Source organism: Pelodiscus sinensis, chromosome 3, assembly GCF_052426305.1.
Source record: "Pelodiscus sinensis isolate ZL-2025 chromosome 3, ASM5242630v1, whole genome shotgun sequence".
In the NCBI taxonomy this organism is placed as follows: Eukaryota; Metazoa; Chordata; order Testudines; family Trionychidae; genus Pelodiscus; species Pelodiscus sinensis.
Window position 1 is genome coordinate 10606308 of NC_143054.1, and position 12754 is coordinate 10619061.

The window sequence follows — 12754 nt, forward strand, 5'->3', positions numbered from 1 at the left end:
TCCAACACTGGCTAATTTAACTAAATGCAGTGACCACTTTATGAGCATTTCTACTCTCTCTGCTGCACAGTTAACTGACAATGATCATGTTGCGAATATTATTTTTATAGGTCCAAACAGCGATAGAGGAGCTTCTTTCAGTGAAATGTGAAATGAAGCCGTTATCTGCTAAATTCCTTCTCTGGAAAGGCTTTGAGGAAGGTAATGCATTTAAAAAAAATTCAGACACACATTCTGTAGCAGTGTGTTTCTCTTCATGTACCAAACAAGACCTTTGTGTGAGTGGTGGTGGGGCTGTTATGCTCTTAATGGTTTTACACATTTATTTTCCTCCTGGTTTATCAATAGTTTGTGTTATTTAAAGTGAGGGAGTTTAGACAGGAATGAATTGTTGAACTGGTATTAAAACCAGTATTGCTAATATGTTAATTACTGATTCTTCCTCCCTCTCCCAATCTGTTTTATTACACAAACAAGCTGCTTCCAATATCAAAGCAAATTATATGTTTGCAATATCAGGGTGTATAGGGACAGTTTACATTAGGGACATAAAGTGCTGTGTTATGTAGGTTCTACAGCTGTGTGAAGTTCTCTGGTACCATATTTTCAAAGGTAGGTTTGTGCACAGATATGTGTCTAATGTAATCGGGAGACTAGATGGGGAGAGCTGTGAGTTACTATAGATAATTCTTTCCTAGGTGACTTCCTGAGGTCTCTTCCTACCTTATTCTGCTGTGATTCTATGATCATGATGGTCTGTTCTGACCTTAGTCTACAAGTCTACCTCTGTTGTATTAATTTAGATGGACAAAATGGGCCCAAAGAGTTAAGTTGTTAAACGTGACTCTGCCACTGTCCAGTATAGAATAGTTTTAAACAAGGTTTGAGACAAACACACCATAAATTGTTTTAACCCTTTATTAAAGATACAGCAAAGAATAGAAGAGTTAAAGCATTTAAAATGTGAAGTATTAAGTAGACTTTCATTTTAACAACTTCCCTTCTTTCCTTTTCTGTCAGCGGGACAAAGGCTTTAAAAAAATTCCCTGTTTTGAGTCTTTTGGGTGGTAGTGCAGAGGGTAATAACTGAGCTTTTGGGGGGAAAAAAGAAAAAATCAGTTGAAATGGGCTGGAGCTACTGTTCTAGTCCAATCTCATTTCCTGGAAGACAACTTAAGCCATACACACACAAACAGGGAAGGAAAAGAACAGCAAAGATAGAAAACACTGCTTCTGTCTCTGCTTTGGACTCTTGCTTGAGCCTCGCTGCTGGAGAAACACTGACAAATCACATGGTTTTATGAGCCACTCTATGGCAAACTTACCCCAGCATAAGGCTTCTTAGGGCATTGTTTTTAACTGCCTCCCTGCAGTGGCGTAGTGAGGGGGGTGGGTGGGAGGGGTAGCTGCCCCCGGGTGCCACACTAGGGGGTGCCAATTTAGCCCCCCTCTGATCCCCCTGTCATCCCTCAGCTCTCCTGCTCCTCCTCTGCCCACGGCCGGTGCCTGGAGCCTCCTCCCCACCTCTCTGCCCCCAGCCTGATCCTCCTCCATCTCCGTTGGCGGGTTAGTACATATGGGAGCCCGGCCCCAAACTGGAGGGAGTGGAGGAAGACGTGGTACAAGCTCCCCCACCTTCTCCCAGGGTTGGGCTCAGCTGTGCACCAAATTTGGGGCCCCACCGTGTGGCGGCGGACAGGGTGCAAATTTTGCCTTTGCCCACGGGCACATAACACCCTTGCTACACCTCTGCCTCTCTGCTCACAGAGGTCATGTCTACACTAGGGAAGTATTTCAGAATTACTAAATTCAACTGAATAACTCCCGATTTAACAAAATCGAACTAGCGTGTCCACACTACCGGGAAGCCTTGAAATTAATCCAAGGCAGGCTTCGTTAATGTGGATGCACTACCTCGGATTTAGAGCCCCAAGAAGCACAGGGGAGTAATTCGTTCCAATTACTCTAGGGAGTAGCTATTTCAAAACAGCGGCACAGGAGCACCCACACTACAGCTATTTCAAAATAACTATTGTGGGATTAGCATTACTCCTGATGGAAAGCAGGAGTACAGCTTTCTAATTCTGTGGATGCTCTGCTTATATAGTCTGCCTTGGGGTGGGGACGGGGGTTAACTGAAGTTGTAGTGTAGACTGGGGCAGACTCTCAGTTTTGGCTAGCCAAGCAACGCTCTTATTAAATAGAAGGCAAAAAAGAGAGAGAAGGAAGGAGAAGAAATAAGGTGGGGATGGAAAAAGTCACAAGGGATGAAGACAATTTAGTTCAAGTTGGTGGATGTGGTGATATCATTTGGGTCCCTATCTCTGGCCTAGCACAGTGAGGAAATTTCTCAGGATTAGGACGGACAAGGCACAGTGGTGACATGCTGGGGTCCGAGGAGATTAGGGGGGCAGCCATGATGGTGAAGTTTGCTCCTATCCCTGCTCTTGTCTTTCAGTCACTCAGCCTTCCCATTCATCAGTTTTCTCCCGAAAACCATTTTTGGGCCCACAAAACGTGAGTGGTGGACAAAATAGTCAATCACCTCAGTATTTGTTCACTAAGTAGGCCTAAATTCCAAAACACCAATTTTGGTCCAATGAGTTCCGGTCCCATGCTTCTCTTGTTTACCAGGGATAATCTTAAAAAAGTCCTTTTGTTATATCACTAGGTATTCTTGTATAGACTTTTTCAATCTGTTTCCCTTCTGCACCATTTCCCATCAATATTGTAGGGTGTTATGATATGCTATTAACTTTCACTTGCTCTTCTCAGTTGAGCTTACAATTGGGGTCAATATAGAACTCCAATTATCTTGATGAGCTTGATTTGCACTGGTTGAGGTGTGTGTGTGTGTGACATGGCTCTCTGTGCCTAACCCACTGAGGAGTTGCATCTGGTGCAGACCTCACCTACAATGCTTGACTCTTTTGATCAAGCTGCAGGGGCATCATGCTTTCAGCCAATGTTTCCTCCAATCTTTTCCAGCCTTGTGTGGAATAAATTTTATGTGCACCAAGGAGTGTCTGAATGTGCACCACAAGAGAAAACACAAATCTAGCTGTGGGCCCTCTGCTAACCAGCTGGGCAGCATTAGAATCTCTCTTGAGTGGCCTCATAAGCACCCATCTTAGAGAACACTGCTTTCAGCTATTACGATCCCTGGTTCAGTGCATCATGGTAGGTAGGCTTCTCATGTATCTATAGGAGCGGTTCCCAAGCTTTTCCAGATGGGGACCCATTTTGACAATTCAGGAAGACTTGGTGACCCAGGGCAATTCAAAAAATATGTGAATGGCTCCTTAAGAGCCACCTGGGGAGACACCTGGCAACCCTTTTGAAATGTAATGGCGACCCATATTTGGGTCCTGACCCATAGGTTGGGAAACCGTGATCTATAGTGTGTGCACCAATCTGATGCGCATCACTGGGTACACAAGTATTCACAATTTAGGCACAAAATTGCATTCACCGGCCTTCAAGCATCCAGCCCCTGCATGGCTTTTTGAATCTTTTCCCAAGCCTCTAATCCCTTTCATTTTTACCACTGATAGGCCAGGACGTCTCTGCCACTGAGGGACATGTTGTCAGCTGGACAGAACCCTTTTGTGGAAGGTTCAGTGTTTATCAGCCAAAACATCTCGTAAAAATGTCTCTCTCAACCTTACCGAGATACGACCTCACGGAGTACACACATGTAAGTAACCTCTCTGAGTAGGGCAAAACGTGGAGGAAGGCACAGAACCAAATAACATAAGAAATGGACACACATTAGGAATTTGAGGCTCTCTGCCATTTTCCCCAAACCCATGCAAGATTGTATCTTCCTGGGCCATGACAAAGCAAACATTATTCATCCATAAAGTAATTCTGTTACTTATTAAAGGTGATAGATTGTCAGCCCTGGAAACTGATTGTTCTGGAAATAACCAGAGAACGTGTCATGGTCCACGCCAGTCCAAGTTACTTCTTTAATGTGCTGTAACCCTGCTCAATACTTGTAGAGATTTGCATCGATACTACTCCTAGTATGTCATAAAGCTAGGTAAGCATCGTCCTCAGTATACAGTTTAGGTCACAAAGAGGTTGAGTGACGTGTACAAAATCATGTAAGCAGGCAGCGATAGAGTTGGGAATAGAATTCAGGTCATTTAATTTCCAGTCTAGTATGATACTCGGCTCTCTGGCCCACTAGGGCTATGTCTACTCTGCACGCTTATTTTGAAATAAGAGTGTGCGTCTAAACAGCAAGCCTGTTATTTTGAAATAATTTTGAAATAATTGGCTTTTTATTCTGACTTTTTTGTAACCCTCATTTCACGAGGAGTAATGAAAGTTGAAGGAAGAGCATTCTTCTTACAACTTCCTGCTGTGTAGACAGGGCCTAAAGCCAAGTTGAACTACTTCGACTTCAGCTATACAGTTAATGTAGCTGAAGTTGCCTATCTTAACTCGACTTTAGCCCACGGTGTAGATGTATCCTTCACAGTGCCTTGGCCTGAGACTTAGAAGACCAGTGTTCTATTTCTACCTCTGTCACTAGCCTGCTGGATAACTTTGGGCAAGACACTTCTCTGTGCCTCAGTTTTACCATCTGTAAAATGGGCAGAACAATGCTGATTGCCTTAGTACAGTGTTAGATGAGAGCTGGGCGTGTGTATTATTTTTATTACTCCCTTTGTGGGGCAGAGAGTGACATATTATTCTCAATGCCCATTTTAGTCATCTTTTTTATGCCAACAGCAGTGCCAATTACTATCAGTAAAATGGTGGGCATTACAACATAAACTTCTGTACATGAGAAATTGGATGAGGAGCAGTAACTCATTTCACCTAATGCAAACAGATCAATGGGCAATAACAGCCAGTCCCTGCCAATGTGGTCTGGATTTGAACCATAATATAAACCTTCAGCAATAATGTATTGTTTTCCTTCCCCTTTCTTAGGTGTGCTTTGCATATAAAGGTAATGTGAGCAATACCCTTTATGTTTCGGTGTCCTATGTCAACGCCTTTCTGAATACAATGCAGAAGAATTTTACTTGCCAGTGGAGTTTGAATGAAACCACTCCTGAAAGGTATCCAATATGCAAATACATGTGGTAGAGTTTCAGCAAATGGCTCCCTGCACACCAACGCCTAGTCCTCTTTGGGTGCGTCTAGACTGGCAAGATTTTGGGCAAAAACTTGCTGCCTGTCTACACTGGCGTGGGAGTTTGCGCAAGAGCACTGATGTTCTAATGTAAGAATCCAGTGCTTCTTGCACAAATACTTTGACACTCCCACTCAGGGATAAGCCCTCTTGCACAAGAATACTTGCGCAAGAGGGCCAGTGTAGACAGGCACCTTAATTTTTTGTGCAAGAAAGCCCGATGGCTAAAATGGCCATCGGCACTTTCTTGTGCAAAAGCGCGTCTATACTGGGCACAGATGCTTTTGCGCAAAAGCACTTTATGCACAAAAGCATCTGTGCCAATCTAGATGCTCTTTTGCGGAAATACTTTTAACGGAAAACCTTTTCTGTTAAACGTATTTCCGCATAATCATGCCAGTCTAGACACAGCCTTTGTGTTTAGTGGAGACAAGATTCTGACCTTTTTGCACTAGCTGAGAGGACTGGCCCTAGGAGAAGTTTGCCATACCCATCAAAAGCATTTGACATCTGCTATACTCCCACAATCCCTCAGGAGCTTTTGCGTGGTTGCCACAGTTTTTCCAAGGTGGTTGTGGGGATTGCCACAGTTGGAATGGAGGTTTAATTCAGGGGTAGGGAACCTTTTTGTGTTGGGGCCACTCACCCACAGAAAAATCAGTCGGGGGCTGCACATAAGTGAGAAGCAGAAAAAACAAACCTTCACTGTAGACCCCGACCTGAGGTTATGTCCAAACTGCAAGCTTCTTTCGAATGACGCTTTTCCGGAAGAGATCTTCTGGAACAGCTTATTTCAAAAGAGAGCGTCCGCACAGCAAAAGCACAACAAAAAAGTGATCTGCTTTTTCGAAAGATAGTGTCCAGTCAATGTGGACGCTATCTTGCATTTCAGTTGTGATTAGTCTGGATGGAGTGGCCACGAGGGCACCTGTGTTATTTCCTGGAGGCCTCTTCTTTCAAAAGAACTCCCTTTTCTGCGTCCACACATGCCTTTTTCCGAAAAAGTTTACCGCCGTTGGAAAAATCCTTCAATAGCAGGGTGGACGCAAGTAATGCTTTTCCAGAAAAATGGCCATTTCCCCATTCAGTGTAGATGCACCCGTAGAAGAAGAAAGACACTCCCCATGTTCTCCTTGCCCACCAGAACTTAGGGGGCCCAGCCTAGTAGATTTTGTGTGCTGCAGCCCCTGGGGTGCATCAGAGGGGCTGGAGCACCAGCATGAGCTCCTCAATGCTGGGAGGGGCCCTGAGTCACGAGTGCCGGATCCAGGCAAGCCATGGGTCTGAGGTTCCCCACCCCTGGTTTAAGGCATGGGAGAGTGATGTGAAGCATGACAAGTGCAGAGAAATTTACCATGCAAAGCAACTCTGGGCCACCTTTTCTCTGTGTGTCTGCAGGGGAAGAGAAAAGCTGACTAATGCAGGCTTTTCATCAAGTTAAGCAATGGCTAGTTTGAGTTCCTCAAGGCAGAGAGGTGTGAGCAAACTGCATGTGGTGTTGCATTTCTTTCTGGAAGCACAAAATTTACTAGGTACAGCCCTTGAGTACTGGCAAGGTGATAATACAGCTCCCCGTGGTAGAAAGGCTTGCAATTCGAGCATTCGAATGCTCTGGGCATATGGGAGACACTTCGGCTCTCCCTCCCGCATGCCAAACAGGCTGAGAGCTACTATATATTTGAGCAAGTTTGTGCATCTGTCTGTTAATCATAGAATCATAGAATGATAGGACTGGAAGGGACCTCAAGAGGTCATCGAGTCCAGCCCCCCGCCCTCAAGGCAGGACCAAGCTCTGTCTACACCATCCCTGACAGATGTCTATCCAACCTGTTCTTAAATATCTCCAGAGAGGGAGATTCCACCACCTCCCTTGGCAATTTATTCCAATATTTGACCACCCTGACAGTTAGGAATTTTTTCCTAATGTCCAATCTAAACCTCCCCTGCTGCACTTTAAGCCCATTACTCCTTGTCCTGTCCTCAGAAACCAAGAGGAACAAATTTTCTCCTTCCTCCTTGTGACACCCTTTTAGATATTTGAAAACCGCTATCATGTCCCCCCTTAATCTTCTTTTTTCCAAACTAAACAAGCCCAGTTCATGAAGCCTGGCTTCATAGGTCATGTTCTCTAGACCTTTAATCATTCTTGTCGCTCTTCTCTGTACCCTTTCCATCTGTCCATCTGTGAGTCTGCTTGTTCAAGAACTCCTGCTAAATGGCAAGAGCTAGGACCACCGAATTAGGTAGGCAGCTTCTTCTTAATAGAACTTAAACTAAGCAAGGCCTGGGGTTGGTTGTGCCACGACAATGGGATGTTCATGGGATGCGATTTGTCTCTCATCCGATGGGAAGGGAGGGCTGTGTTAGCAGGGACAGTTACACAATGACCACAGTAAGCACTGGGCACACTTGTACTCCCAAATGACCATGGGGAAAAGGGGGGGGGGGCAAGCAAGTGTGCCTCTGACAGCCTTGCAGAGCTGCGGAGCAGCTGCTGGCTGGATAGCTCAGATCCTGCCCCCTTCTGGTCTGGCCAGGAACGTCAGCCATCAGTTGGGCAGCATGGCCTCTGCTGCCCCAGGCCAGCCTTGCCCCCACCTCCTGCCCTCATTCTTGCACTCCTATCCTCAGCCCTGAACCCCTCCCCTCCTGCCCTGACTCCTGTACCCCTTAGCCCCTTGCCCTGAAAGGCCCAAGCAACTCCAGGTAAATCTTCTAATTTCTAATATTGTTTAAAACAATTTGAACATGAGGAGGCGCTGTCCTTGGGTAACCCACTGGTAAGTGTGAATAATGGGTCCTCGGTGCTGATCCACAGCAAGGCTGTTGCATCATAGCTCCTCTAGCTATAGCTCCTGCTTATAGCTCCGGAGGTCCCTGGTTTAATTCTGCATGTATCAGCCAAGATGGTGGCCATCACATTAGCACCCACTTGAGTATAAGAGTTAGGCAGCTGCCTTGCCCATAAGCTGGCAATTAGTCATATGTACTCTGAATGCCTTTCAGGTGGAAGTTCATGTGTGCTGACCTCTGGAGAGGCTGTTTCAATGGCTCCGAATCCCTCTGGGATCTTGAAGCCAACTCCCCAGTGTTTGTGCATCAGATCGACATGCTGATCCCTGAGAGAGGCGAGGAGACATCCAGCTCATTTTACCTCGATGAAATTATCATTGCGGACAGGAATGTAGCCGGTAACTGAATCCCTGTCTCTTTGTTGATGATGTTCTAAGCACTTACCTTCCCTACAGAATATCAGTAATAGAGCTGGGTTTTTGAGAGGGTATCTTTTTCTTTCCAAAAACCGCCCTGCATTTTTTTGAAAATAAAGTTTCTTGAAAAAACATCCACTTACATTTGTTTTGTTTTCATTGAGGTTCTATCTACTGTGTAAGTTTTCAGAGTTCCAAACTGACTAGTCAGCCATACACCTCATTTGGAATGGAAGTATGCAGTCAAGGTGCGTCTACACTGCACCTGTAGCTCAAAATAAGCTACGTAATTTGAGCTACGCAAATTGCATCTCTTATTTTGAGTCAATTTCAAAATAGCTTATTTTGAAATTTGGTACTGTCTACACAGCACTTATTTCGAAATAAATCACTATTCTGAAATGTCCCTTACTCCTTATGGAATGAATTTACAGGGACATCAGAATAGTGAGCCTGTTATATCTTGAAATAAGGGGAGCACCCAAAAGACACGGAATAGCTATTTTGGGAAACCTCCGGCATCCAGAAATACAGCTGCAGTATAAGACGTAGCCTCAGACAGCAGAAACAGACAAAGTCAAAGACAGTACAGTATTTTGTTAAATGTAAGTTATTAATGTAGTAAAGACAAAGCAGGATTTTTCTTCTCCATAGTAAAGTTTCCAAGCTGAATTAAAGCAATGTGCAGTTGTCAACTTTTGAAAGACTAAGCCTCCTATTTAGTTCAGAGTTACAATCATTTCAGAGTTATGAAAAATCTCCATTACCAAGGTGTTCGTAACTCCGAGGTTTTCCTATATCACCATGGGTGATTGACCTTCTTGAGCTCCCTGAAAACACTGAGTTGTTAGGAAATGAAACCTTTCACTAATGTTTTTGATACAAAGTGGCCAATGTGATGGAAAATTATGAAAGAAAACACCCTTCAGTGGGTCCGTTTCCAATTCTGAAATGGAAACAACTTTGAAATTTTGAAATTGAAAATCCTCGGCTGTCTCTAATGAATAATATTTCTCCTTCAGTTTTTCAAAGGGATCCCAGACCAGCTCGTCCAGGTGGGAATGTTATCCAAGAAGTGTGTGTGATGGGGTCACCGCCCATCTTCAATGTTTCCTTGCTGGTGGCTGGCTGTGGCAGCGATCTCCCGCTTCTGTCACTGAGGTACGAACTGGAGGCAGATTGTCTCACGTGCGTTTAGAACAGGGTTCGCATACCTTCCTCTAGAATGGCTGGTGCTGGCCTCTGTCCAAGGCAGGATGCTGGACAAGATGGAATTCGCATTGGATCCAGTCTGGTGCTGTTCCTGTGAATATTTATTCTCTCTCTTGCAAGTGCTTGATGTTTCTTCTTTTGTTCATTTTCCATCAGACCCTCAGAAGGTCTCATCTTGCCTCAGCTATGCTTGAAAGCAGATCAGGCAGAGGTCTGTGTCCCCAGAAATCCATTTGTCGTTAATAGGAAGGGAGGGCCCTGGACCAAACAGAACAGAGAGAACGATTAGTTAGTTCATTTAAAAAAAGACCTGAACTTCTAATCCCAAGCTCTGGGAGAATTTGGATCCAGGCTGGAATGTTGTGCTGGGCATGGAGATATCTCCTCAGTTCAGCATGGAGATAACGGCTGAGCACCCTGGAACTTTAAGGGACTTTAGATTTAGATTTTATGATCTGGGCTTACTCTCTTAAAAACCAGCCAAACACACTCCACCAATCCCCACTTTCAACTCCTCCGTGACCTCCCAGGTCCAGTTCACTCTGTGTGCTATGTAACAGTACAGTGTGTTTTCACAGCTCACAGAGTGGAGCTGTTTTTATTTATTTTTTTCAGTCTCATTTTTAAGTCTAGCTCTCAGTGTGTCTGAATGAATCAGCTACACACTACTATTGGCATTCCAGTAGCATCCATGAGGCCCAGTGAAGATCAGGGTCCCATTGTGCTAAGTGACCTGCTCATGCATACACATGCTCTCTGTCCCAAAGAGTTTTGTCTAGTTTAGATCTTAGGGTGTGTCTAGACTACTGAGTTTTGTCGACAAAAGTGGACTTTTGTTGACAAAACTATACCAGCATCTACACTACTGCTGAGTTCTGTCGACATAACGTTGACAGAACTCAGCAGTTTTGTCGACGCTGGTATACCTCATTTTACGAGGCATAACACCTTCTGTCGACAGAGTTCTGTCGACAAAAGGTGTTATTGCCTGTAGGGTTGCGTCTAGACTACAGAGTTCTGTCGACAAAGCAGCTTGCTTTGTCGACAGAACTCAATGTGTCTGGACGCTCTTTGTCGACAGAAGTTTTGTTGACAGATACTGTCGACAAAACGTCTGTCGACAGAACCCGGTAGTCTAGACGTACCCTTAGACAAAGAAAGGAGCACCTGGAATTCTTATTGAAATCCATGGTAGTGGTGTGCTTAGCACTTCTGAAAAATCAGACCCTTGGGTTTTAAAGAAATGCAGCCTGAATCAGGAAGAATAAAAGAGAAACGGACACAATTCAGACCATAATTTTAGGGGGATCCCCAAGAACTCTTCTGTTCAGTGCGAGTAGTTTGTGTTACAGTTATGCAAAGTTCAAGGTTGTCAAGTGATTTGGTAACATAGTTAAAATACAGTTCTGCCCTGTCTGCACTGCAAAACCAGCTAGGTTTCCCAGCATGGTAGATTAGTACAGAGTAAATGGGTCTTCACTTGTACACAGAGAAAAAGAAGTTCCTATTCTGTAGCATGGACAAAGCTGAGTGGATAAACTCAGATTTTTCTGAATTAATTCTTTCTTTCTTTCTTTCTTTCTTTCTTTCTTTCTTTCTTTCTTTCTTTCTTTCTTTCTTTCTTTCTTTCTTTCTTTCTTTCTTTCTTTCTTTCTTTCTTTCTTTCTTTCTTTCTTTCCCCCTCTTCTATCCTTCTCTCCTTCTGCCTCCCTCTCTCTCCACAGTAAGATGGGAGGGGTAGATTTTACTATGGTATACCACTACACTGTGGCTACGTCTACACTGGCATCCCTTCCGGAAAAGGGATGCTAATGTAGTACGTCAGAATTGCAAATTCCGCAGGGGATTTAAATATCCCCTGCGGGATTTGCATTTACATGGCTGCCGCTTTTTTCTGGCTTGGAGATAAGCCGGAGAAAAGCGCCAGTCTAGACGTTATTCTCCGGAAAATAAAGCCCTTTCCAGAGGATTTCTTATTCCTACTTAAAAAAGGCTTTATTTTCCGGAGAATAACGTCTAGACTGGCGCTTTTCTCCGGCTTATCTCCAAGCTGGAAAAAAGCGGCAGCCATGTAAATGCAAATCCCGCAGGGGATATTTAAATCCCCCGCGGAATTTGCAATTCTGACGTGCTACATTAGCATCCCTTTTCCGGAAGGGATGCCAGTGTAGATGTAGCCTGTGAGTGGTAGGCTGGAATACCAGTGCCCATTTCTGGTGTCAACATTTTTAAAAGCATGTTAAACTTGAAAGGGTACAAAGAAAAGCTACAAAAATGATTGCCTTACAGTGAGAGACTAAAAAAGCTCAATGTATTTGTCAAAAGACTATTAAGAGGTGACTTGAACAATACTGACAGAGGGAAACTGGGAAATTGTGGGGAAACTAAAGAGCTCTTTAATCTAGCAGAGAAAGGCATTAGAGAAACCAATGGCAGGAAGATGAAATCTGACACATTCAGATTAGAGCTAACAGAATTATAACTATGCGGATTGCTAACCATTGGAACAATCTATGGAGAGTGATGGACTCTCCAGTCTTGATGCCTTTCTGGAAGATGTGCTTTAGCCACACACAAGTTATAGGGCTCTGTACAGGGATAACTGGGGGAAATTCTTTGTCCTGTGTTACACAAGTCAGGCTGGATGATCCGATGGTCCCTTCTGGCCTTAAAAATCTATGAACTAAAATGTGTGAAATTGAACTATATAGCTGATATTCACACCGGTCACCACATGATGGCACTCTTGCACCACCAATGACATTCTCCCCCCCCCCCCCAAAAGTGGTGAAGTAGGAGTTTTAAAAAATAATTGTAAAGTTGCAGGCAAATCAGTCTGTATGGTAAGCAGTGTATATACCTCCTCCTTGCCATCATTAGATGCACTGAGATGCTGATGCACTCAACTGAATTTTTGCTTGCAATCTCCCATCCTTGCTGATTGCGTTGGGGTTGAGTGCTGCTGATTCAGATGCTCCAATCTTCTCCAGCAGGGGAGCGGGCTCAGAAGATGACGATGACCTGGCGGTGTCCACAGAAGGTGCAAGTGTCACTCTGACAGTTCAGAGACTGCAAGTGGCATCCCCACCTCTTGGTGGGACCTTCCGGATCCTGCTGCCCAGTAGAGTGATACCAGGTAAAGGGAGGATGAAACTTTGTTTTCCTGGGAGCCAAAGGAAGG

The 12754-nt window shown here is 44.4% G+C and overlaps 1 protein-coding gene across 12 annotated transcripts in view; it reads left to right on the forward strand.

Moving 5' to 3' along the window:
* PKHD1 (PKHD1 ciliary IPT domain containing fibrocystin/polyductin) overlaps positions 1-12754 on the forward strand; it is a 409604-nt gene that overhangs the window by 42668 nt on the left and 354182 nt on the right. For 10 of the 12 annotated variants that reach the window (XR_012902469.2, XM_075923353.2, XM_075923339.2 and 7 more), the window contains 6 exons: positions 111-201; positions 3555-3697; positions 4948-5078; positions 8159-8343; positions 9384-9522; positions 12564-12709. Coding sequence is in view for 11 of the 12 variants with exons in the window: in XM_075923353.2 (XP_075779468.2) it covers positions 111-201; positions 3555-3697; positions 4948-5078; positions 8159-8343; positions 9384-9522; positions 12564-12709 (835 nt within the window). In the remaining variant the exon portion in view is untranslated. The remainder of the gene's footprint in view (positions 1-110; positions 202-3554; positions 3698-4947; positions 5079-8158; positions 8344-9383; positions 9523-12563; positions 12710-12754) is intronic. The other 2 variants (XM_075923342.2, XM_075923343.2) reach the window with 1 other exon arrangement.